This window comes from Ochlerotatus camptorhynchus, unplaced genomic scaffold, assembly GCF_037179485.1.
Source record: "Ochlerotatus camptorhynchus isolate MF236.1 unplaced genomic scaffold, CSIRO-AGI_Acam_v1.1 ptg000328l, whole genome shotgun sequence".
Taxonomy (NCBI): domain Eukaryota; kingdom Metazoa; phylum Arthropoda; class Insecta; order Diptera; family Culicidae; genus Ochlerotatus; species Ochlerotatus camptorhynchus.
In genome coordinates this window covers 2,323,508-2,351,156 of record NW_027040816.1, presented here as the reverse complement: position 1 = coordinate 2,351,156, position 27,649 = coordinate 2,323,508, and the positions used below count along the sequence as shown (strand labels likewise).

Below are 27,649 nucleotides of genomic sequence, written 5' to 3'. Positions count from 1 at the left end.
TGTATGTATGTATGTATGTATGTATGTATGTATGTATGTATGTATGTATGTATGTATGTATGTATGTATGTATGTATGTATGTATGTATGTATGTATGTATGTATGTATGTATGTATGTATGTATGTATGTATGTATGTATGTATGTATGTATGTATGTATGTATGTATGTATGTATGTATGTATGTATGTATGTATGTATGTATGTATGTATGTATGTATGTATGTATGTATGTATGTATGTATGTATGTATGTATGTATGTATGTATGTATGTATGTATGTATGTATGTATGTATGTATGTATGTATGTATGTATGTATGTATGTATGTATGTATGTATGTATGTATGTATGTATGTATGTATGTATGTATGTATGTATGTATGTATGTATGTATGTATGTATGTATGTATGTATGTATGTATGTATGTATGTATGTATGTATGTATGTATGTATGTATGTATGTATGTATGTATGTATGTATGTATGTATGTATGTATGTATGTATGTATGTATGTATGTATGTATGTATGTATGTATGTATGTATGTATGTATGTATGTAATAAATTCGACAGAAATAATGACACAACAATCACTAACGAAAAACAACCCTTCTCGTGCCGTTCTTATTTTCGGATTAATTATCCCGTAGTTGAATAATCGTTTAATAAACGTATAATGATGTAATAATTAAACATTATTTCACATGAGATTCAAGCGTCTATATACACCTTTATACCATCGCTGTTTAAGGAAGTACAGATGGTCTTATAAACGCTGAATAATCAAAAATTTGATCGAATAAGCTCTGTTAAAACTTTTGTAAGTCGAATAAAAGCTTCTCGACATACCTTATTCAACACCAAATATTTCGATGTTGTGGTTGAATAAATTCTCCAGATTTGTGTGAACAAAGCCTGAACAGAAGTTATTATTAAAAATAGTACAAGTATTATTAAGCATGAAGTGGAATAAAATCGTCAAGAAGTCGTTTCTTCAATAGGCAATTGTTTGTTGGGTTTGGACCACTGTATGTCATCTTTATGACACAGACGTTATTAATAATTAATCGGTTATTGCGCATTTTGCACATTACTGGACTCCGCTCTTTGAAAGTGCGGGCCATGCGTATGACAGATGGAGTTGTCAAAGTGACTGATTTTTGTTCGGAATCAAAACAACAACAAAGTGTCTGTTTTGGTTTCAAGATCATACAGTGTCATTGCATTCTACTCGAAACACGTGTAAAAATAATTTTGCAAAATATTTGCAATTTTGCAAACAATTCTAAATTACTTATTTGTGAACAATAATATGGTTTTCCAAGTATGAATTAGATTGAAAATAAATGATTTTGAGACGTGTTTAAATTCAAATGGTTCACCTTTTTGTTTCCAAATGTGTTAAACTCAATAGCGTTCTAGGCGTGAAATAACCAAAATGTTCGTTGTTTTTCGCATACCATCAAAGTGCGACTCAAAATATTCCCAAAAATCCAGTCACCACTGCAACAGACAATATTAAAAATTGTAATCACAAGAAGCCAAAATACATTATTTTACAAATCTTTTCGATTTTGGCACGGTACCTAAATCGTAATCGTGCCGAAAAGGAAACCCGTGCCGAAATATGACCGTGCCAAAATTGAACGGATACTGTAGTTATATGATAATCATTGTTACTGAAAAACGTTTCCATTAAAAAAATAAGCCTTCCTCGGCATAGTTGAGTTGATGCACCAACATTCTTACCCGTTCAAATTAATAGCTTCCAGTTTTTAAATTAATTAAAATAAAAACATTAAATTTTCTTAATGGTCCACTTCACTCCGAATCCCCTTCTTTCACCAAGCCTTTCTCGTCCTCATCGTTGTGTTACTACGCAACGACACGGCCCTACACAATAAACCGTTAGTTTAAATCCCCCGTCATTCGTCGTTTTATAGCGCCCACCCGACGAGCGACGACTGCTATGAAAACACCCATGAAAAGGTCCATTTTTCCCGAAGGGGCTTCGCTCGCTGGTTGCCAACATAAGCAAACACCGCCAAACAACTGTCACACGAATTCATTCATCCATTTCAGGCATCATCAGGTCCATCAGTCGATCACGAGCCAGTTGCGTTGCCAACTGCCTGCTTGCTGCTCACCTCATCAGCGGTCGTTCTCGTTGTGTGCCTGTGGCTGTGTACGTGCAAACTCCATTCCATGCACACAACCTTAAACAGCAGCACTCCAACAACAGGACAACCAAGAGCTGACGGCAGCAGACAGAAAGCATAAGCTGTAACTAGTCTATAGTTGACGTAGTAGATTAGTGTAAAAGTGTGAAGAGAAGTTGCACGTTCCATCAGTTTTTTGCTCCTGCGGAAGAATTCACATCGCACCACCATCTCAGCATCCGTCACCGTAGTGCTCCTCCATGTTGTTCAGTAGCTAGGCGCTAGGCAACATAAAGGAAAATCGATAAGCAACCTTGAAATCGTCGCTGAAAAATACCGAGTGTTGCTGCGGAGTTTAGTTCGTGGTGTCTCTTTGGTGGGAAGCAAAATAATTCGCCATTTTCGTGCATCGGTGCCTCCTTCTTCCTCGTTCGCTCGCCATCGTCGTTCGTGGTTTTACGGAATCAAAGGGATTCCCGTGTCAAATCATCTAAATTTGTGACCTGGTGCAAGTGCTCGCAAAATGTGTAAAACGCCACTGACTGCAGAGGAAGAAATATCTGCCCACGGAATCGTCAGCGAAAAGACTGCGTTTACGTCATATTTCTGTGCCCTTATCAGTCGCTGAATGGCTGCTGAAAAGTGTCCGAAAATCCGTGAAGTGTTACACCGTCACCGTCGTCTACAACCTACGAACTGTCCAGCGTGACCCAAGCAGGGAGTCGTCGTCGTCGTCGTCGTGTTCGCTTCGATTTGGATTTTTTCTGTATATAATGTACATATGCGAGCTTGAAATCGTTTCCCTTCTCTAACAATAATAACAAAAGAGGAATTCCTGCATACTAAAAAAGAGATAAATCACGAGCACAGGAGGCCCATCGTTTCGTTGAAAATTGTCTAATAATAATAGTAATAGTAAGTATGCCTTTAGTATGTAGAATTTTCATTTCACTCATTGGGATAGATGCTAGAAAATTCCGGATACAAATTGAGCAATCCTACGGGAGGGTGGGGACAGAGACAGTGCGAGTGAGGCTGGGCTGCGCTACTTGATGATAGGAAGGAAGCTGCTACGCTCGCAGCGTCTCCTGTTGGAGAGTAGCCAAACTGCTGCACAGCGAATGCGGATTGACGACGAGTGTGCGTGTGTGTGTGTGTGTGTGTAGCAATAACATAGCTATGAGCTCATTTAGAGCGATTGTTCGGCAGGTGAATGGCAGGGTTGTCTGATGAAATATTTATGGCTATTTCATCAGAAAATTGTTTTTTAAAAATATGGAATCAAATTGAAGATGCATTTAGAACGTATGTCGATTATAATTTTTTTTTTGTTAGGAAGCATTATTCCAAATTGTTGGGAGTGGTAAATTTGCAATCGTATAGTTCGACAGTGAGCATGCATAGACGAATGCACGGATGGATTTGAGTTCACTCACTCGACAAAAAGTGACACAGTAGCGGGGCCCTGTTTACTAAAAATGAACACATGAATAATGCACGCGCAACTTTTGAAAAGGGCCTATCATCTTTTGTAAACAACTTCCTAGGTCCTTTTCACGAGAAGCGAAGTACGCCCACGCAAACCAAGAGCACTATTGGGAAGGGGAGAATTTCCCCTACCCGATGGTGTTGTTAGTTTACGTGGGCGTATTCGGTTCGCTCGAAAAGGGCTTAACAAGTTTTATGTACAAAAGTGTATAGACCCGTTTCATATGTTACGCGAGTATTATTCATGTGTTCATTTTTAGTAAACAGGGCCCCGCTGTTGTGTCACTTTATGCCGAGTGAGTGAACTCAAATCCATCCGTGCACTCGTCTATAAGGGCGAATACGCGATGATCGATTCTCTTCATCGATTTTCTCTTTGCATTGCTACAGCTAAGCGAAACAATTTTCTAGAATTTGTTCAATGCAGAGTAGTAACAGGTTGTATTGACTATCAAAAGCAACAGCAAACGCACCGAGAAACGTTAAATCTAGCGAGTTATTAACAAAAGAGAAAATCGACGAAGCGAATCGATCATCGCGTATAGGCTCTTATGCATGCTCACTGTCGAGTTCTCAGATACTCATTTAAGGCAAGGTTTTACCAAGGTGCGCTCACTCTGGCTGAGTAAATTTCCTCAAACATCTGCACGACTATGAGGAAGATTGACGACAATTTTACTCAATCTTTGAGTATACTCGAAGACTGAGTAAAATTTTCCTTAATCAAGCAGATATTTGAGGACAATTTTACTCAGTCTGTAAGTGATCTGCGATTTTGCCAATTTGATTAAGCGGCCTCAAGCTTGAGTTGGATTCAACGGCCTTGCGGACTCCTTTTTTTCGGATTGAAAATTTTGTCGACATCCTTGGGCATGGAACACCATTGTGTTTGCGACACTATTTAAAAAATCATGCATTATTTGGCGTGGAAAACTCTCAAGATGATATCTTGATAGAGCTGGAATTAGGGCGTAACAGCCTTTGTAAACAATTACTTCTCTTATTGATATCTAGGAATTCAAGGCACGCCTACACAAACCAACATATCCATCGAGTAGGGTAAGTCTTCCCCTACTCGATGGTGATATAGATTTGCCAAAGCGAGCCATGACTTTCGAGAATTCACGAGAGAAGCTATTGTTTACAAAAGCTGTTACGCCCTAATTTCAGCTCTATCTAGATAAAATCCAAAGTGTTAAATTGGCAAATCAAAGCTGGCCCTGTGGAGAATGGAAGAACTATGAAAGTGATTATCATTTTTCAAAATTTGTGCAATCATAAAATGCATTTATTTTGCGAACAAATTATTTTAATAAAATCTGGTTGATGCTACGTTGGTAGCAAACTTAAGGGCTTCTCAATAGACATATCAAATAGAAAACATAATTTCTTTTCTAATTTTTAGATCTTAACATAGATTTCAGCTACCACCGTAGCAGCAATAATATTTTAAAAAAAATGCTCCATTTGCAAAATAAAAGCATTTTAACATAGCTACCGTAAATTTTAAATCATCATTACTTTCGTAGTTCTTCTATGCTCCACGAGAGCGAACTTTGATTTGCCAATTGCAACAGATGGCTGAATGGCTCTCATCTCAAATCAGTGGTAGTGAAATCGAAATTTGCCGTATTCCGACTAGATATTAGTATTTCTTCCCAGCAGTGATGCAAAATATCATGACACTCGTCTACGCATCAACCGACTATCGCTGACAGAACGTTTTGTCACGCAGTGAGAGGTAGAGCCATGGCAAACAACAATCACCAGCAATGGTCGCTGCTCACAAGTAAAACGTTACACTCGCTGCTGATGATGAAAAGCACAACGAAAACAGTGAAGACTTCTGCAGTACGATCATGAGAAAAAGCGAAACGACAGAAGAAAATGAAAACAATGCCTACGCATTCCAAGTTCGTCTCGGCAGGCGCGACTGTGTGAGTTACAAACAAAGCAGGCAACATTAAATGGAAGCTGTTGGGCTCACTCACCGACACACTCACATCAGCAAGCAAAGCAGCAACTGCTTCAAAACGAGCACATTTGAGTATCGTGATTGTCGGGAATGATCAGATCGGTGATGGATCACAACCGAAGACGACATTCACCAGTTGCTTTTTACTTCTTTCGTCAACTTGATGGATGGTCATGGAAAGAGCTTCGACGAGCACATTGATAGGAATGTACAAAGCGTTGCTACCATCAGCTGTTTGACGACCGTGATTGTGATAGGTCGCAACTCTGCTTCCCAGCACATATTTTCTTTTCATTATTTTTTAGAAAACATTGGTTTTTTCTACCATTCTTCCGTGAGCTCGGTGGATCTTCGGTAGAGCTATCACCTTCCAACTCGCGGGCTCAAGATTTTTGCAGCCATACAACATTGTTAGAGATAGATTTTATGTCACCGCTAGACAATGGGAGTTGCAGGGCTGTTACAACAGGCGCGGATTTCGCGAATTTCGCGGATTTCGCTATTTTCGCGGATTTGTCGCGGATTTGAATTTTCAGTCGCGAAAATCGCGGAAACATTAAATGATGTCGCGGAAATCGCGAAGGGACTGATGTGCTGTCACAAAAATTGTGGAATTCATTGTAATCTTTCCGTCCCGGATTATTTTTCTGTCATCAATTTTGTTGTTCATTTGGCTCTCAATTTTTTACCGGTTCAAACCAAACACCCTGCAAATAATCGAGAAATGATCTCAATTCCATAAGTCACATCGGATTTATACGGAAATTCCCTGAGGTCTGTTCAATGTGAGACATTTTCCTTTTTTCCAATATGAACATACCATAGCATCATAAACAATTGCCATGTATACCGGATATTCTAGGTTCTCCAAATCGTCCTGGAGTTCAGTTGATTTGTTCTACTATATCAACCAAGACTCCAATAATGTCTGTAGTATCGAAATATGTCCAAACAGATTCAAAGTGTCTATGTGGATTGTACCCGACGTATTACTACGTATACAAGACGTTATAAGTTCTGAAATCATTCTGGAGATAAGATTATTTTTCTACTAGATCACCCAAGACTAATTCAATATCTGTAGTATCGAAATATGCCCAAACAAATTTGCAGTGTCTATGTAGATCATGCCAACCTATTTCCGTGTATGCCAAATGTTCTAGGATTTCCAAATCGATAATTCGATACTACAGATATTATCCTAGTCTTTGTTGATCTAGTTAACAAATAATCTGAACTGCAGAACGATTTGGAGAACCTAGATCATCTGGTATACGTGGAAATAATTAAACATTATCCATATAGACACTGTGAATCTGTTTGGACATATTTCGATACTACATACTTTATCCCAGTCATGGTTGATCTTGTAGAATAAAACATCTGAACTCCAGAACGATTTGGAGAACTTAAAACATCTGGTATGCATGAACATAGTTCATGCACGATCCACATAGACACTGTGCATCTGTCTGGAAATATTTCGATAGTAAAGACATTGTCCCAATCTCCGTTGATCTAATAGATCAAATTATCTGAACTCCAGGGCGATTTGAAGAACCTTGAACATCTGGATTACTCGGAAATAGATCATGCATGATCGACACTTTGAATCTACAGACATTATTGCAGTCTTGGTTGATCTAGTAGAACAAATCAACTGATGTCCTGGACGATTTGGAAAACCTATAATTTCCTGTATACATGTAATAAGTCGTGCATGATCCATAAAGTCACATGTATACGATTCGGTTATTATTTAACAACGAAAAGTGCTAGGTTCACATTGAAAATAAAAAAAATCATAAAAATGACTCACCATTGGACAGAACCCAAGCAATTTCGAACCCAAGCAATTTCCGTGTAAATACACAACCGCAACGTGACCAACAAGTGTGACTTATGAAACTCTGGTAATTTCTCGATTATGTGCAGAGTATTTGGTATGAATCGGTACAAAATTGAGAAAACTAAAGCCAAATTAACTAAAACATTTAGGACAGTAAAATACGTCAGAGACAGTAAAATACGTCAGGTTAAATTTAAAAAAAATTGCATTGCAAATGAAAATGCATTTTTTTTTTAAATAATGTTTCATCAAATCTAGGTCGGTCTTATTAAATAGAATCTCATAATGTAAGGGTGTTTTATTATGTTCACTAATTACTCAGAATTTATACTATACATAAATAACTGAATATGATAAATGCTATTTAAAAAAAAATCAACGGCTACAAACAATATTCCTTTAGCTCAGTCGGTAAAGGCGCAGCTACAAGGCAAGTCCATGCTGGAGGCGACTGAGTTCGATTCCCGTCCGGTCTATTAATTTTTCGGGTTGGAGAATGTCTTTACTTTCTTTGGCATAGGATGGTACAGGCAAAGAAAGCTCTCAATTAAAATGTGAAAGTACTTCAAAGAACACTAAGTTGAGAGCAGGCAAAAATCTAATATGCTACTATATAAGCGTTAGGCTTGAAATGCCATACAAATGCTATTTTTAGGCAAAGAAAACAGTTTTTTTTTTTGTCGCGGATTAGTATTTGAAGTCGCGGATTTCTTTTGAGAAATCGCGGATTTCGCGGATCAAATTTAGAAAATCTTGTAACAGCCCTGGAGTTGGATTGTACATACCTACATTCATTCTTCCATGAGCCCGGTATGTAGGTAGTATCCGTGATTGATTTGCAAGTTGTCACTGATATATATTCGCTAGTGCAGCCGTATAAAATAGATTTCGACAGTGAGCATGCATAAGGGCATAAACACGATGATCGATTCTCTTCGTCGAATTTCTCTTTTGTTAATAACTCGCTTGGATTAACATTTCTCGGTGCGTTTGTTGTTGCTTTTGATAGTCAGTACAAACTGTTACAGCACTGTATTGAACAAATTTCAGAATATTGCTTCCCTTACCTGTGGCAATTACCAGAAAATAGACGAAGATAATCAATCATCACGTGTACGCCCTTATGCATGCTCACTGTCGATTTGTTTATTTTCAACCAGTAAACCGCATGTATTAGTGAAACTGAGAGGGTTTAGTATTAAAAAGGAGCGGATTCAAAACAAACTGGCTTGGCAACCTATTATGCCTAGGTTTTTTCTAGCAACACTGCCAATGCAATCAAGATAGGCGCTGCTCGATTGGCTATAGCCTTGACAGTTCGTTTGGGTTTAAACCGTCCAGTCCGCTCCTCTCTTATACTGGACCCTCTCTAAGTGAAACCACTCACTAATACTAACGGTGGCAGATAAGTCTCTGATGGAGATAAATACAAACGAATGAGCTGTCATGTAGTGATGAACAGCACAACCTCGGTGTTTTGCCACCTGGGCTATTAGCACCTCCTATAGGAAAATAATATCGGTGAGCAAAAGGAGACGTCCCATGTATTACATGTGGAGCTGCATCAAAGAGCACTAAGTTGAAGTCATGCATAAGCTTGTTTAAAAGCGTCAAAGCACAAACGAAGTGACAGACGGAGCGACTCGTTATACATTTGAATAACGCGAGTTTGGGACGAAAAGCCTTCGCCATTCCGCCTGAAAAAAAAAATTAAAATTGTGGTTCTTAGACTGTCTTCATTGCCTTGAATTTTCATGATATTGTCACTTTGAAAAATTAGGAGCATTTCAAAATAATTCCAGGAATAACACTAAGGTTGCGACAGGATAATTTTGACTAGATTTTCAAGGCAATTGTGAAAAGAATTCCAAAGTAATTGTGAGAATAGCTCCAGGTGCAAATCAAGACGAGTTCTGGGTAGAATTTTTAAGTGCCTCTGAGGAGAATTCTAGACGATTGTGAGGAAGATTCTAGATTCAACTCTAATGAATTTTCCAAATAAGTACTGAGCAGAATGAGGGTTCCTAGGAAACTCCAAGATGAACATTGGGGCTGTTCAATTCTGAGGATAATTTCTAAATAATTCAGGGAAATTTTGAGGATAGTTCCAAGTGGATTCAACAGATAATCTTACGGCAATTTCGAGAAGAATGGAGACGAATGTCTAGGAAGTTCCTAGGAGAATTCCAAGTTTATTTTTAGAAAAGTTCAGAGGAGAAGTCTAAGATAAAACTAAGCTGAATTTCGGAGGCGAATCGCATGAGAATTCTAAGGAGAATTCAAACCAATTTTTCTGTAGAGTCAAGAATGGAAGATTTAGCGAATTCTTTGGAGAATCATAAAAAATTCAAAGAGTAATTCCAAAAACAAAATCATTGTTCTGCAGAGAATTTTTGGACTGTTGCAAAGAGAATTACTAGGGGATATTATAAAGAAACCCATGTTTATTGCAAGGGAATTCTGAAAAGAGTTAAGAGGAATGATTTTCAGGAAATTCTTGAGAACGTGTCAAAGAAATGCTGTAAAGAGTTCAGAGTAAAGTAGTTAAAATAAATTAAAATTTTGAAGATTTTGGATGCATGAAAAATCATAATCCTGTAAAACTGCTGCTATCTTAGTCATTCTGGTTTATACTAAATTTAAATGTATATACTACAACCGAGAAAATTTTCTAAATTTCGGGAGTAAGTAAAACGTGAAAAAAACGGGGATTCTGTGGCATAATCCCAATTAATTAAAAAATAACTCCGATAGAATTATGAGCAGAATTTAAAGAGGAATCCAAGAACTCCTAAGTAATTTCGTGGAAAACTCGAAGGATAATATCAACGAATTTTGTAATACTCTTCAGCATTCTACTTAGAGAATCCTGGGGATAATTCTTATCAAAATTTCAAAATAGTTTTGAAAGAAATTCCAGGATAGTTCTGAACGAAATTCTAATGTTGATTTCAAAACGATTCTAAAGAGATCTTCAAAGTTATGCTTAAAAGGAATTAGATGACGTTCAAACGAATTTTTTAAATTATTTACAAATCAAAGAGAGTTGAACTCTACTAAATAGCGGTAGAATTTAATTCCGTCTTGGATCTCCACTCAGAACTCTTTAATTAGTTCGCCTCAGAAGTGTTTTTTTTTTAAATGAAAATCTCCTTAGAACAAACCAGATTTTTTTCTTATAATTCACCAGGAATTCTCCTCACAATTCCCAATGTGAGTTCTCTTCAGAATAGTTTTAAAATTCTATTCCGATCTGATTCGAAATCCTTCCTAGAATTCACAAGAAATTCTCCTCACAATTCTCTTGAAATTCTGATTAGAATGTCTTGTTTTTCTCCCCAGAACCAACCTGGTTCAAAATTCTGTAAAAACTCTTCTCAAAATTCCCTTGGAATAATCTCTTAATTTTCCATTAAGTTGGCTAAAAAATCTGCAAATCTATCATACAAATTCTTCGATTCACATGTGGGAAACCACTGGTAACGTCATTTCAACGTCAACGGAGATTTCAGCAGAAATGATTCACCGAGACCTTGGTTGTGCTAATCTTGGCAAAAAATTGGCGACATTCGCCAAACAATACTATGTAGATATGTAGGACAATTACCGACAAATCTGTTTTCTGTCTCAAAGCTCTTCAAACTTGTCGTTTCGGAATCTTAATGTTTGCATTATCTTTACGAAGAGCAACACAGCTTCGTTTCCAATCGATCAACGGCTTTTAAAATGCTATGATTCATTTGGTAAACGACGCTTTCTGCGCCGCATTTAGCATTTCGACGAGATAGATCACGCCACCATAATTGTCACACATTGCCAAAGTTTGTTTTGATGTTTTAGAAGTTAGCATTCCACGTCTCTCGCGCTAAGGGCCACGAGTTCAAATCTCATCCGCGGCAGGGTTGCTTTCACTCACTTCGCTATGAAATGTGTTTTTTTTTGGAATTATGAAATGATTAGATGTTATCAAGGAAAAATATCTCCAAATGACAAAGTGACAAGCGATAAACGTGCCGAACGATAACGTTTCGTCAGAAATGGAAAGCAATAATGATATAATCGTCTTTCCGATAATATTGAGTTTATCGTGGCAGTAGTAGCAAGCGTTTTGTCTTTATCGTTGGTTGCTTTATGTGTTTGGATTCGCTGATGATTCGATAATGATATTTTGTACCTAATTGTTAGTTAGAAGAAGAGGTTGTAGAGTATGTGTTTGACTCATAAAACCTGTCAATTTCGTTTTCATAGAGTTACAATCATTGATTTTATGATTCGTGAGCGTTCACTCAGAGTGTGCTTTATGAAGAGGATAGAAATAGAATCTATATCTGATTCCAATCTGTCTAGACATTGTTTTACATTTTTGATAAGACGCTGACACTGGTTGTAGGATTTTGCTTTATTACTGAACCTGTAAAGATAATCTGCCAACTGTTTAATTGACATCGGGTTGAACAGATTTTACGTCAGTCAAAATTTGACACGTACCCCATTCTAGTCGAAATTTTAGTACTACACTGTGTTTGTTTGACAGATAAAATGAGGGTTTCGTGGATTTTTCAATGTTTCGAGGGGTGCATCGATCAGCTTGGGACCGAAGAGAGTACCAGAGTTGAGCCAAAAAATTGCGCACGTTTCTTCGGGACCTTCTGGTCTTAGAGTTACCTCTATGGTAATAACGCGCAAAAGCTGTTCTAGGTGCGAAATAAAGTACAGCATCATAAAAGCATTGACGTCAGTTGTAAATAAATAAACAAATAAACAAAATTAAAGTTACCACATTCTTTGACGTCATAATCTTAATTGGATCTTAATTAACATCGGTCAAAAACAACAACATAGCAACATTATTCAAAATGTTTACCCGGTTCATTTGGATGGGAATATGAAATTGCAAAAACCAAAATTGTTTGCAAAGTGTTCAATAATGTTCGTAAAAATGTAAAAGCTTTCAATTTCCAAGGCAATCAACAAGTCGTGAAAATCCTGATAAAATCCGGTAGCCTCGCATACCAAATCATATTAACTTGGCTAGGGGTCACTGAAACTTCAAGATTCTATTCTTGGGAGGAATGGAGATGACCAGTCCGTTAGAGCGACTGCAAAGAAGAGAACGATAATTGTGTTGAAATACTCATGGCTAACGTAGATCTACATTTAATTTTAGACTGCAGTTCTTTACGTTACTAAACGCATCGCTTCATCTATATGCTAGTTCATTAAAATTGAATGTCCTAAAATTGTCAAAATTTGTTTAAATCCATCAATTGGGTTCTTAATTTTGAAAAATGTATCGGTTTTTATATATCATCTGAAAGAGCTTCGTTTTCTGAGCACAACGATATTTTTTCGAATCTACACATTTTCATCTCGATTTTTAAATCAAGATTTAAAGCAAAATAATAACTTCACTGTTTGACACTAAACTAACTAAATGACAGCTCGCTCCCATACAAAGTGACACCGAAGGACGTTAATAAGGTGATTTTTGCAAATGTAATCGTTCTTATTTAAAATAGTTCCAGTGTACCAAAATTGATGAAATTTTGGGTTTGGGTTCCATTTTCAATGCAGATTATGAATATGCATTTACCTCAATACCCTTAAAGAACCCAATTTGGACATTTTTCTCTGTGTCGAATTGCATATAATATCAACATAGTTAGTTTAAAAAAAAATCGAGTCAGACAAAAGAGTGCAGAGTGAGGCAATGGAAGTTAAAATTGAACCGTGTTCTTGCTTATTAAATTCTTTCTTATGTTTCGAGAACAAATATTTTATTTTGTTTTGTTTTATGAAACATGAAAGAAGCGCATGATGGATTTATGAGTGTATAATATTATATAATATATATTATTATATATTATATATTGTTACTTTAAAGGACATGAACGTAGTCAGAGGGAGGCAGGAAAGAGCGCGTGTCTCCATAATTTTGATTTTTTTTTCTATAAGTTCATCTACCGTGAAAATGTGTTAAGCTTAAAGATTGTGGACATTTTCCTAATTCCATAATTTAATCAATATAGACAAAAAAAAATTACAAATATTCAATTGAGAATAAAAATATACACTTTTGAGTTGCTGTACTGCGTGAAACTAAAACTGTTTAATAAATCCTTTACTCGAATAAAAAATCCTGACCTAGAAGAAAAAAATCGGACTTAGGTTCTTTGAAGATTGTGGCTTTAGATAGTTTACAATAACGTTCGGACTTTGGATTTGTTGTTGGAGTAATTTCAAGATTCTTGAACTAAGATATATTTTTAAAAAATCTCAGAACTGCGAATTGATCAATCTAGATGGTCAAGTTTTGAACCCACCACACACTAAGATTTTGTTTTCGTGTTCGGTAAATTTGACCGAAATCGAAACTTTGACCTTCATTTTAAAGGCTATTGAATTTGAAAAAAATTCAAAACATGTTCAACCTTATTTACAGGATCAAATCTTGTAATTTTAATGGAGATTTAGTTTCAAAGTAGCTGAAAAGCAATTGAATTGAATTGCATAAATTTTACCGAACGGTTCAGCTGTTCGGATTTCGGTAAAAATTACCGAAGTCGGCGATAATTTCTAAGTGTGCAGATCATGTTTTTGGCGCTGTATATGGACGGTAAAATGTAAAATACTGTGGTAGCCACAGCTTAGTTCTATCAAAACCTCAGCATTTCCTTTGATCCATTTCAGAAAGTAATATACTTAAACTCGACCATGATCAAAAAAGATCAAGGCTTATGGATTTGGATTTTTTTCTGCATATTGCCGATTTAATTTTGTTTTTCATTAATATCCTTGTAATCATTTTTGTTTGTAATTCCGGTGATTTTTGTTAAGAAGGTTTTACAATGAAGACAGTGATAATGCCAAACAATTTATGATTTGATTTCTACGGTAATTCTGAAAAGACTTCACAGGGAATTGAGAGGAAAACCCCTGGTAAATTCTAAAGAGAATCGCAAGTTAATTTTGAGTAGAATTGCAACATAGGTCTAAGGACAATTTCATAGTGAGAGTGAAGTGAATTCAAACAATCCCCACCCAATTAACAAATGTACATACATAATAGTTAAAAATGTTTAAATATTTGCAGTACATACATTTTCAAAGTTTCAGCTCAATTGATCTTAAGAGAACAAAGTTACGAAATGTCTAAGTTGTAAATTTTGTATGCATGCACTGCACTTTTATAGCGAACAGGACTGTAAGTGATATCGGCACATACTTCAAAACTAAAAAATATTAAAACACAAACTTCTACGCAACTAAAAGTGTGCTGCAAGTAGTTCAGAATTAACCTCAAGTAAGAGTATAGTTAATGCAGTGAGTATTTATCGTTCTTTCCAAATTTATGTTCGAATCAATTGGATTGATGTACTTCGCTGAGTCACTTTTAATTATATTTGCAGGTAGCTAGATAGACCAAATCAATCCCTGCTTTAAACATAAATGTAACGCTGTTATTGAGATGCAGATAATTGCTATGTTTTAGTAGATAACATCAATCCAAATGTGTAGAATCTGTGCCAAAAACGACTCACTCACTGATGTTAAATCTTATTGATCAGTCGGTAAGAACGTTTTTCATATTCTTTCAGTTTCTCGCCTGTTTCGCTCCCTGTTGCTGCCAGTTCCGTGTCTGTTGGCAGTTAGCTGCATGGTAGAATCGCTCCATCAACACTCGATCAGTTATTTTTTAGCGTTCAAGCATCAAGCAGCTATCTTTTATCACAGGGCTGGGAGCAGGTGACTTTTTAGTGGCTAGGCCACTATTTTCAAGTCAGTTCTCCCAAAAGTCACTAAAGCCACTTTTTACGACCAATAATGTCGAGAGTAAATAATTTGCCTTTATAAATCACATCAAATCTCAGCTTGATTTTGTAACAAATTTGCGTTAAAAAGATTAATTAAAAATCAACGACAAAGAAGAGTTGCGAACAGACCAGAACTGTCTAATTGGTGTTGATGGAATGACTAATATTTTGATTTTTTTTTCAACTCCGTGATCTAGACATTCAAGTCCGTTATCTTCAAAATTTGTCCAGACCAGATTATAAAATTTTTATTTTTTCCCTTGTCGTATAATGTATAGGAAAATTTACATGCGCCAGACATTTTTCCAAAGACTAGAATTTTTTTGTCCAAATATGTACAAGATCAGGTTTTAGAAAAAAAAATCTATGTCCAAGACGTTTCAGAAGTATTTAATTTTTTCTATGTTAGTGAACTAACATTCTATATAGGGGAAATGCAGGTAATGTCGGCCTAAGTGTCCCTAATTTGGGCCCATGCATCAATTCAGTAATCGACTAAATTTTCAATAGCAACCAAAAATATCCATTAGTACTGTCCCAATGACGCGTTCATCTAGATAAAATTGATAAATAGCAGATTTTTAGCGATAGGCCCATTACAGACGTTTCCCCTATTCAAAATATGAAAATTATTCATAGATCTAAAATTTATTGGTCTAAAATCTCTAATATTAATATTACCGGCACTTTTTCCGAGATCCAGATTTTAAGTCCTAGACGCATGCAAAATTTTCTACAAGGCAAATAAATCTGCCTCATAAGTGACTACCGTTTACTCAAATTCACATTTGAGTAAATGTCACTCATATTTGAGTGACATTTATGCATATTTGAGTTAATAAAATTAACTCATTCCTGTGACTTACGTGTTACTGTTTACGAATTTAAGTGAACTTGACTCTAATATGAGTCAGATCAATTTGCCGTGTATGTCCACAATATTTCCTTCTTGGAAAATTTTCCTCGTTCCAGAATAATAAGATTTTTCATTGGACTGCTACCTAGAAATGTTGTGTAGTTCCCAGAGTTATGAAATTTGACTAGTTTCAAAAATTTCTATAACCGAGGTCTTTAAAATTGATTGTCTAAAAATTGTCAACATTTGTCTAAATCCCCGAGACTTTGAACGTTTTGCTATGTGCCTCAATGTTTCGTTCTAATCACCAGTTTGCGATCTGCCTGATCTTAGTGAATTGTTTGTTGTCATAAATTGAGTCAGAAAATTGAGAACAGGGTGAGGAAATTGACCATGCATTTCCTTATTGAATTAATAAAATTATTATTTGATTCCCTAATAAGGCTGATGCAAATAATCCCCCTATTCTGCGAGTCACGTGACTCTCTGTCACCGGTGAGGTGACAATAGTCACCTCATGTAAGGTGACAATAGTCACCTCATGTGAGGTGACTCTCCATTTGATTTACATGGAGAGTCACCTCACACGAGGTGATAATTGTCACCTCACCGGTGACAGAGAGTCACGTGACACGCAGAATAAGGGGGAATATTTTCATTTTAAGTCCGACGTCATTCAAATAGGTTGAGGAGGGGCAAATATTAAATAACATGGGACGAATAAAATATTTACGGATTAACAACTTATTTAGTGATAAATTAATGAATGAATAATTAAAAAATATTGTTTGTAGTTTTACGATAAATCGTACGGCGAAAGTCGATTTTAAAAAGGTTTAAATTTTGTAATTTTTGGTTGACATATAACAAAAAATCAATTTGCATCAGCTATAATTGGTAATGGTGACCAGCATACTGCCGATACTCGCATAGTCCCATCTTTGCTTGATTTCCTATTCATATGGGACAGTTATACTTTTATGGGCAGCAATCTCAATGTGAAATTTTCCCGGAATTTTGGTGATTTTCCCAGTTGATTTGAGCCCGGAAAATTTCTGTTTATTATATCCCATGGGTATCCCATTAAGTGATCACTTCGTAGTTGAAGATGCTAATTTCAAATAACAGACTGTAGTGGTAATTTTTATACGATAGATGGAGTAGATGAAAGCATAGAGTTGATAGTTCCGTTAGAGTACGGCAGTGTGAAGATTGTATATAGATATTAGAATAGCGAGCTAGGACAACTTTTAAGGAAGGTACAAATCGGTTTTTTCATCTCTCTTTACCAAACTCCCCCTTTGGAGAGGGATGGTGAGGGGTGTCTCCCTCCGCCACCACTGGCAAAAAGAGATGAAAACCGACCCGCTCAAGTACCAACTGTGTGTTTGAAACAGTTCAGTGATCACTTCGGTTCAACCGCATCTTGTTATATGCTTAATTTAAATGTATATCTAATGTATAAGGTAGAGAACTACTTCGGCCTAATCGCCCATTTTGGGCCTATCGAGCAGAAAACTTCAAATTAATCCATGATTTCTGAGTTAACAAGTCCATTATGCGTTTGGTACGATACTTTAGTTAATAAGCTACCGAACGAAGTCAATGAGAACGTGTGGTATGAAGGTTTGCACCCATTATTCCCAAAAACAAAAGAAGCGCTTCGACCGAATCAATTTTTATCTTCATCCGATAGGCCGAAGTGAATTCATTGGCGTTTCAATTGCGTTTCAAGTTTAAAATCCGTAGGCCGAGTTTGGCGTCAAGAAGCAGTGTTAGACTTTTGACAATATCTCATCGATTGGTTTCTCGTTTTCAAATCTTACGGTACGTACGGAAAGGTAAATAAATTTGGAAGCCATCAGTAATAATAACATTCCGTTTGGTGCTAAACTGAACTAGATTAAGAAAGACTAAGTGCGGGTTATGCTTAATAGGCCGGAAATGGGGTAGTTAACCCTATTTAACTATCTTGAAAAAGTTCGCTTAAAACGTTTTACTGGGTTTTTATGAATTTCCTTTAGAATCATTTCCCAAGACAGAGTTATTTTCAGTGTTTATCTAAAATTTATTAAAATGTCTATACCGTGGACCCTCGGTAAGCTGACCGTTCCTAATCTGAACACTTTCTAGCTTGAACCCCGCTAATCTGCACGCCGTGCAAACTAAAAAAAAATACTAAAATGACGTCTAGCACATGGAATACAGTAAAACGAAATGGAACGATGCGAAACGGAACGCAGAATCAAAACAAAACAGCAAATAGGGCTACAAGAAACTCGCATTTATGATGGTCGTAGGATTACCGGTACTCATTATTATCTTGGAGCTCTCCACTAAATTCTTCTGATAATTCGCTTGGAAATCTTCTAGGGCTGCTGTTGGAATTCTCATTAAGCTCATTTCAGAATTCCTTTGGAATGGTTACCTAAAAAATTCGATCCTCTTGATATTTATCGTGAGATCCTTGTAACTCTCTTTAGAATTAACTTAAAATATCTTAAAATTTAAGAATTTCCTTCGAATTGCCATAAAAACTCTTTTAAAATTCTTCTAAGAACTTAGAAATGGACCTGGAATCCTCTTCATAATTGCCATGAATTTTCCAAAAGAACTACCTAACGATTCTACTTTGAACGTCTGAAGTTCCACAAATGACCTGGAGTTCTAGTCAAATCTGTTTTAGAGTTCTTTAAAAAAAAATCTGTTGGAATTTCTCTCTGAAAACATTGCTGTTATCTGCAGTATTCATTCTATAAAATCTCTTCAAAATTCTTATAATATTCAGTTCATCTAAGTGACTGTATCAAGAAAACCGTGTCCAGTTCAGGGGCCTTAAAATTGTTTTAAGGTCCTTATTTTTTCCCGATTTGTCATCGAAATTCACGGGCTAAAGGGTGATACGGTCAAAATTTGGTCAATATCAACATGACGTATTTCTTTCAATTTTGCATTTAAAAAACCTGAACACCCCTCATTTTGAAGGTGTGTGTGTGTAGAATGTTGCTCCTATTTTGATTTTGGAATTCACTCTTCAGTTGTCAAAATGCCGTCCAAGCAAGAAGAGCAGCGTATCAAAATTTTGCTCGCGCATCGCGAAAATCCGAGCTACTCGCACGCAAAGTTGGCAAAATCGCTAAAAGTTGCCAAATCAACCGTTACAAATGTAATTAAAGTGTTTGGGGAACGTTTGTCGACAGCCAGGAAGTCTGGATCGGGGGGAAATCGAAAACCGGAAGCCGCTGAGACGACAAAGAGAGTTGCCGGTAGTTTCAAGCGAAACCCTAACCTCTCTCTCCGAGATGCCGCAGATAAGCTGGGTGTATCGTCTACAACCGTGCATCGAGCCAAAAAACGAGCCGGACTATCGACTTACAAGAAGGTAGTGACTCCAAATCGCGATGATAAACAAAATACGACGGCCAAAGCGCGATCCCGGAGGCTGTACACGACGATGCTGACGAAGTTTGACTGCGTGGTAATGGACGACGAAACCTACGTTAAAGCCGACTACAAGCAGCTTCCGGGACAGGAGTTTTATACGGCAAAAGGAAGGGGAAAGGTAGCAGATGTTTTCAAGCACATGAAACTGTCAAAGTTCGCAAAGAAATATCTGGTTTGGCAAGCCATCTGTACCTGTGGCTTGAAAAGCAGCATTTTCATAGCTTCCGGGACTGTCAACCAAGAAATTTACGTGAAAGAGTGTTTGAATAAACGTCTGCTGCCTTTCCTGGAGAAACACGGTTGTTCCGTACTGTTTTGGCCGGATTTGGCATCTTGCCATTACGGTAAAAAGGCCATGGAGTGGTACGCCGCCAACAACGTGCAGGTGGTTCCCAAGGACAAGAACCCTCCCAACACGCCAGAGCTCCGCCCAATTGAGAAATACTGGGCTATTGTCAAGCGGAACCTAAAGAAGACCAAAAAAACTGCTAAGGGCGAGCAGCAGTTCAAGGCAAACTGGCTTTCTGCGGCGAAGAAGGTGGACAAGGTGGCTGTACAAAATCTGATGGCAGGGGTCAAGCGTAAGGCCCGGCAATTCGGATTTGGAAAAGCGGAAGCCTAACTGAATATTTTTCCTGAATTTTATACTAATTGAACTTGAAAAAGAAATTTAATTTGATTTTTTAAATAAACGATTTCACCGATTTACACGCGTTTTCCCTTGACCAAATTTTGACCGTATCACCCTTTATTTACGTTTTTTCCCTGGCGTTTTAGAATTTCCGGTTTTCTTGATTTCCCGGTTCAGTGGTCACCCTGCATAGTTAAACAAATAATCGTTCAAATTTATGGGACCGTTAAAATGCTCAAGATGAGTTGCGATTGTGAGTTTATGAAATTTTTCGAAGTGAGTTGCAGTCAATGAAATATTAGGTCGTATGAATAAAAGCGTTTACTTTACTTTTCCCGTAAGAAAAGCATTGGAAAGTAAAGTAAGCTCTTTTTATTCATACGGCCCATTGTAACCATATTTTTTTTCCGAACAAAGTCACTATTTTTACATTACATACCCATTGCCAGCCATGCATTTAATAAAAGTTTAAAGTATGTGAAAGTTCTGATCCTAAAGTAGACCAAAGTGGATTTCTGCGCTCTGCCCACAGAGTTGTTTTCGCTCAGGCCAGAAAAGAACGAATATTTATACAGGTGACGTCGATAAATCATTGCTTACCGAGTTATTGAAGTGTTATTAAAGTGCCTAATTTTGCTCGGGTATTCTTAAGCAATCAACGACCGTGCACGAAAAAAAATACTACCCAAAATTTGAGTTCTTTTTACTTAATTTTGAGTTGAGCCTCTCACTTGAACTCGTTATGGTTGTCAAAAAATGAAAGACCCAACGATACACTATATAGTCCGTACATGGTCGTGCAACATTTTTGATTGCTTATGAAGATGGGCGTGGCCGGCAATGGTAATTGTAGTCTACTTTCACCTCCTTTCGGGTGCAACACGAATTACCAGTAACCCTGTATTTTTCAAAGTTCCATATGATATTCTATTGTAAAATGCACCACTATGCTGCCTATTACCCATAATCGCATATCAGTCCCATCTTTGCTTGATTTCCTATCCATATGGGACTGATATGCGATTATGGGCTGTATAATCCCATATCAGTCCCACATGGAAAAAGTAGGCTTTCATAAAATGGCAGTTGAAGTTATGAAATTCAATTCCCATGTGCATATTTGGAAAATCCTGGGGGCAAGACAGCTTTTGATCATGAGTAATGTTTGAGTTAATTTTGAGTAACTCTGAGTAACTCTAGTTGCTCAATATGCGATGCACGGTAACACAGCAAGCTGTTTTTTTTTGTGATTAAGTGACTAGTTTAATAGTACGTTCAGACTATGGCTGATATCATGTATTATAGGCTTGAGCACTCATACCTCAAATTTTCACCGGAAATCGTAAGAATGACTTTTGACATCAAAATAGTCAGCTATAGTCTGAACGTACTATATTGGTTTATACTGGATCATCATCCTTCAATCCCTTTGGCAGCTCGGTCTACGGCAGCACATCTAAAACCTACCGGAACGACTTAGACGTAACACATCGACAATGTCAACGCATAGCTACGGGATGTTCTAAGACTACACCGATCAACACCTTGGCTGCCCTAGCAAATGAGGAGCCACTAGAACTGCAGCGGTACTATTGGACAAAGAAGAGAATATCATCCCACTTTCGTTAACAAGATGCAGTATATCATCAATTAATTTCACTAGAAAACAACGATACAGCTGGAAACAAGAGATTCACATCCATCGAGAAAGTCTACATTGAAAACGCGATTGAAGTTAGCAGAATCTACGAGCAAGTCACGGCAGAGACTGCATATGATGTCACGATTCGGCACCAAATTGAAGGAATGCCTATCAATAAAACTAAAATGGCTCCATCTACTATGCGACAAATCACCCTGGAATACATGAACAAAGAGTACCCTCTATGGCGAAGGGTATATACGGACGCCTCGAGAACAGCGGACGCTTGCGGAATAGGAGTTTACGAACGCGAGACCGGAATGGACATAAGTCTTAAGTTAGAACAACACTCCAGCATCATGACGGCGGAACTCGTTGCCATACGGATTGGCCTAGAAGAAATTTCAAAATTAGACAGAGTGAACACTGTGATACTCACCGACTCGCAATCAGCCTGTCTGCTATTGGAAAAACATCAGGAATGCAAAACTTGGGACAGTCTAACAGGAGCAATCTGCAAGGAACTGCAATCAACGGGCACTATACTACAATGGATCCCTGGCCATGTGGGCCTGGAGGGCAATGAAGCAGCAGATACTTTGGCCAAAGCAGGACTAAACAATGATGCGGTTATCGTCAACAAGCTCCTCTGGAACGATGTGGTACTTCGCTATAAGAAGCAGCTAGCAGAAGCTACAAATGAGTGGTATACCAACATCGTATTCACTCAGAATAAAGGGAAGAAATTTTACGATTTGTTCAACTGTTTTCCTGGAAGACCGTGGTTCTGGAACGCGGAATTCAACGGTGAAGAGGTGCGAACACTCAACAGGATTATGGCCGGTCACGATTTTTCGAACTACTGGCTGGCCAAAATGCGGCTGGTAGAATCAGAAGAATGTGATCTTTGCGATGAAATTGACACAACGGAACATTTGCTATTAAACTGTATAAAGTACACCCACATTCGAAACTACTTTGATTGGGAGGATCACAGACGTATACAAGACCTAGTACGTGACAAAGAAGGAGTAAATAACGTAGAGTTGAAAAACATAATAAAATTCATCAGAATGGCAAGAATAAATCCGTAATGGCTAGGTAACGACTAACCGTCACAGCGACTGGCGTTTATGAGGCACAGCTCCTCGGGCCAACAAATCGAAACTCCAACAACAACAACAACAACAAATCCTTCAATCCCATGACCATCATACTTCTTCGTACCGTACCTATTATTCGTATGCCTTTTTCATCCGAATCTAATGCAGCCTGTTATCGGTGGAAGCTGACCATAGCATTTGCAAATTCAATAAATGAGACATTTTAACCGTCTTCTGTGGTATTTGCTGTTTATTTCATACGCTCTAGATAGGTACATAGGGGAAATGGCTCTAATGTTGGACTATGGATCTAATATTAAGCCCATCGCTAAAAATCTGCTATTTATCAATTTTATCTAGATGAACGCGTTATTGAGACGGTACTAATGGATATTTTTGGTTGCTATTGAATGTTTAGTCGATTGCTGAATTTATGTATGGGCAAAAATTAGGGACATTTAGGCCGTCATACATCCATTTCCCCTATTCTAATAGTTTGACATCTTCATTGTGTTAATCAGTTAATTTTGTCGTCAACTCATTCCAACAGTTGGTTTGGATTCTTTGGTCCACTTTGACTGGCCTCCTACAACCACAAATAAGACCCTATTTTCTCGAGGTTCTAGAAGATTTTTTTTTCAAATTCTACTCCACGCCAAAGTTCGAGTGGTAGGAATGTGATCCATTATAGAAGCTATGATTTGCTGAACACATTTCGGCAAACTCTCATAAAGCACGTCTTGCTGGGTGTTACAGATCCGTTTTTCATGTTGGTCCTTCTCTGGATATGGCATTTTCTACCTGTTTACATTTATACCAAAGTTTTTAGATTCCCCTTATCAGGGTAATTCATGATGTAATAAATTCAATTGATTTACTATCGATTTGTAACATGAATATAAAAAAAAAGAAAACCAGTCTGTCACATCATATTTATTCACACTGTATTTAGTTTGTATTTGTTGATGAATGTAAGGTCATAAGACTACTTAGATCATTGTTGAGTCATTAGGAGTTGCTCAAATTTACTCGGTGCAAAAATATTAACTCTGAGTACAGCTGGCTTGTCCCTAGGGAAAATCATAGTAAATTAATTGATAATTTTTCCATGTTAAAATAAGTTGCATTCGCGCTTGCATGTTTTGTTATATCAGCGAAAAATATGGCAACTCAAAAATCAGAACAGTAACTTGACCTCTGGACGTTTGTATATCAGAAAGGGACTGATATGCAATTACTTTGCATGATAGGACAAACTGAATTGGTATTGTTTTCACATTTTTCATGATCAAAGTCCGTAGTTTTATCGTTTTATCACGCAATATAAAAATAGATGCCAATTGATAGTGGATAACGTTGTTGTCTCAAAATAGACGAAAACTTATATGGGACTGATATGCGATTATAGGCAGTATATTACATTCAAAATAATCAATTCTTAATTTTTACTGACCTGAGCGAGAGGAATCTGGGGGATTATATTTGGCGCAGTGGCCTTCTATGGTGCGTAATATTTAAAACTTCGAGATTGGCTTGCAAGCAGTGGTGTCGCGTAACCTCACTTTTTACCTGTTCAACATCTTTTGAAAACGTTATTTAGGGTCATCTCTACATTCCAATCAGTTTCAAAGGGCACAGGGTCTTCTAGTTTGACTGATTTGTATCCATTTGAACCAATATTGTTTTGTTTGTTTACGTTTTGAGAGTTGTTGAACAGGTAGATTGAGGTTAAGGCGACGCCACTGCTTGCAAGCATAGGATTTTTGGAATATTTTCATAATTTATACAGAAATTTGTACAAATACATTCATACCGGAGCATTAGAGTGGGGCTCAATAATCCCGCAGTGGTTTGAACAGTTGATTTAAAATCCTATGACAAATTTATCAGGTTTTAAAATTCTGTTTGGATTCAAATTGTGCAAAATCCGTTATGTTTTATTTTTTGTTAGGTAAACCATTTTGCATTTCAAATCAGTCAAATTTTCAATAAAATGTATACAAGCATTTAAATATTCTTACAACAAATCTTCATCACCGTGTCAACAGGGCAACATTGCTTTTGTAAACAATGGCCTTAGCCGTTGATTTCTCGCGAATTAACGCTCACAATACAAAGTAGTTACACCATCAGAAAGAGGAATGTTTCCTCCACCATCGTTTGTTTGCAGGAATGAGCTTTTATTTGGAAGGAATCGACGGTTGAAGTCATTGTTTACAAAAGCCGTTTCGCCCTAATGAAATGTTGCCACCGAAATGTTCAATTGGAACAGGAAAACCGGGAAAAACCTGGAATTTTTCAGTTCTGTTGCTGCCACGCTGATGAAAAAAATCCGGAACTTGTTTATACCATCAGTTGCTGAGGCTCAACAAATTAATTCAAAAATTTAAGTTATCAACTGTGCCCGAGATGTGGACGTAATTTGCAAGTCGAGGTCAAGTTTTTGTTTACTCTTCATTGATATGCGCTATGAGTGCTTCGGTTCGGTAAACATCTGTCTGTGTCAACAATCAGTTGGGGATGTAGATCACGAAGTCCCGCTATGCTGTCCATGCACTTCCGGGGAAATTGTGTTCGGAATAAGTTTGCTTGAATCAAACTATTAGATAAGTTTAAGGTACTCACTTAAGTTTAGTTTACCCCGGGCAGAGGTAAAACCGCCAAAAGCGAATTAGCAACTAAACACCATTTAGGGAATTTCCGTCTTTTGTTTACCACAAGTGGAAATTTCTGTCGTACCCAATCGTCTGGGTAGTCAGCCCTTAAAACCTACCCGACAGGTAGATTTGCTGATATTCTTATTCGCCAACACCTTTAATTTTGTCACCATTCGCACATCGCTCGTCAATCCAGTTGGCAGACGCTAATCAAAACAAACAGTCCCAATCCTTAGTTCAACTTTGTAATCGTAATCATAACACTTTTGTTTGTTTGTTATTCCCTCTCGAAACACGCAGAAATCACAAAATATCAACACGCACACACATCACATCTATAGAGCTCCAGTGGCGACAGAGAGAAAGCCATCATCGGACGAAGCAACTCTCGTCAGCAGACATCGCACAACGTCAGTTGAAGGAGGACATTGAACAAGAGAGCTGAGCAGTAGAAGAAGCTCAGTTACTGTGAAACAGGTGAAGAAGATAAGGCAAAATTGCGCCAAACGTAGATAAGCAACAGCAGCAGAACAAATCGTCGCCAGAAGAAATGGCATCGGCACTGAAGAACCCCGCGGCGTCGGCCGGAGGAAGTGCAGGCAAGTTCAGCTGGATGGCCCACGTCAAGTACGAACATCTGATGGCCGGAGTTTTCGGTGGTGTAACGTCCACGCTATTACTGCACCCGCTAGATCTGATCAAAATTCGATTCGCAGGTGAGTGCTCTGTTCCGAAAGGGGAATTATAGGGTTAAGTTCAATGGGTTGGGAAACTTATGCAATTTGGTGATGTGTGATATTGCTTCCACGTGCTAGCCTTGAGCTTCACGTTGCCGTCGCCAACGTCGTCATCGGTGGGGAAGGATTTGAGTTTAGTGAACGGCGGTGGGGTCTCCCTTTAGTTCAGTCAGTAAACACGCGGCTGCAATGCAGAACAATAATGGGAGGCGGTGGGTTCAATTTCCGGTCGGACTATTTCTCGACGGGCTATCATTTGAGGGGGTTAGAAGGAAAGGGGTGTAAGTGACTTTGATCGATTCTCTTCATCGTGTGCCATTCTGGATGCTAGATGAGAACCTCCTTTATCAAACTATGTGGCAGAAATAGCGAAAAATTTGTTTATAGGGCTGTGGCTATCAAAAGAGAAAGTCGATGAAGAGAATCGATCAAAGTCACTTACACCCCTTTCCTTCTAACCTCCTCATTTGTAATAGCGTTAGAGAGCTCTCACGGTGGAAATGCTCATACTATTCCGTTGAGAGCAGACGCACAGATCCAGATGGGACGTAATAGCCAAGAACGGCGGTTAACGTTCGTTATTGAAGTGTTCTACTGTTTTCCTCCAGGGGGTCGGTCTGCTAGACGTGATAGATGTAAACATTGATTAGAGCGGCGAGGAAAACTGTCTACCAAGCAATCTGAAACTAATAGCACTTCTTAACTCGCAGGTTGTTATTGTTGTTGCTGTTTCGTACATATAATACTTGGACAATCGTTGAGTAAATTAATTTAAACAGCAGGGGGCTTTACTCGGGAACTGTTTGTAAACAAAAATAGTCAGTGGCATTTGCTCGACAATCTTCAGATTTGAACTATTTGCGCCAACAACTACTAAATAAACGATCTCTGTGTGTTTTGTTTCTGACGTCGGTGCATTTTCCTGACATCAGCAGCATAAGTGTTAATTTGTTTATCACGTTTAGTTTGGTTTGCAAACTGTTGTTGCTCCCACAAATTTGAGGCTAGTTCTGTCTGGTTGTTTGCTGCGTGTCCTTATCTTCATTTGGTTCATTGATTCTCTCAATGTAACTTTGAAATATTTGATCTGAACCCACTGATCAATTTGAGCCTATTTTCCGGCTCTTACTGCTGATAAATGTTATGACGATTGGCCAAAATTTTAAAGCCAATTCAAGCTAGGGACCTCAGTTCGATTCCCAGTCCGGTCGAGGTAGGGTTACCGTATGGTATCCTAAAGGAGGACATGTCCTCCTTTTTCAACAATTTTTCTACGTCCTCCTTTTGCTC

General features: G+C 37.7%; 1 protein-coding gene across 1 annotated transcript in view; it reads left to right on the top strand.

Moving 5' to 3' along the window:
- The first annotated feature begins 2,110 nt into the window (after positions 1-2,110).
- Positions 2,111-27,649, top strand: part of LOC135708172 (solute carrier family 25 member 32) — a 39,538-nt gene continuing 13,999 nt past the window's right edge. The window contains exons 1-2 of the mRNA XM_065230173.1: positions 2,111-3,078; positions 25,923-26,338. Of these exons, the coding sequence (XP_065086245.1) occupies positions 26,173-26,338 (166 nt within the window). The 5' untranslated portion in view covers positions 2,111-3,078; positions 25,923-26,172. The remainder of the gene's footprint in view (positions 3,079-25,922; positions 26,339-27,649) is intronic.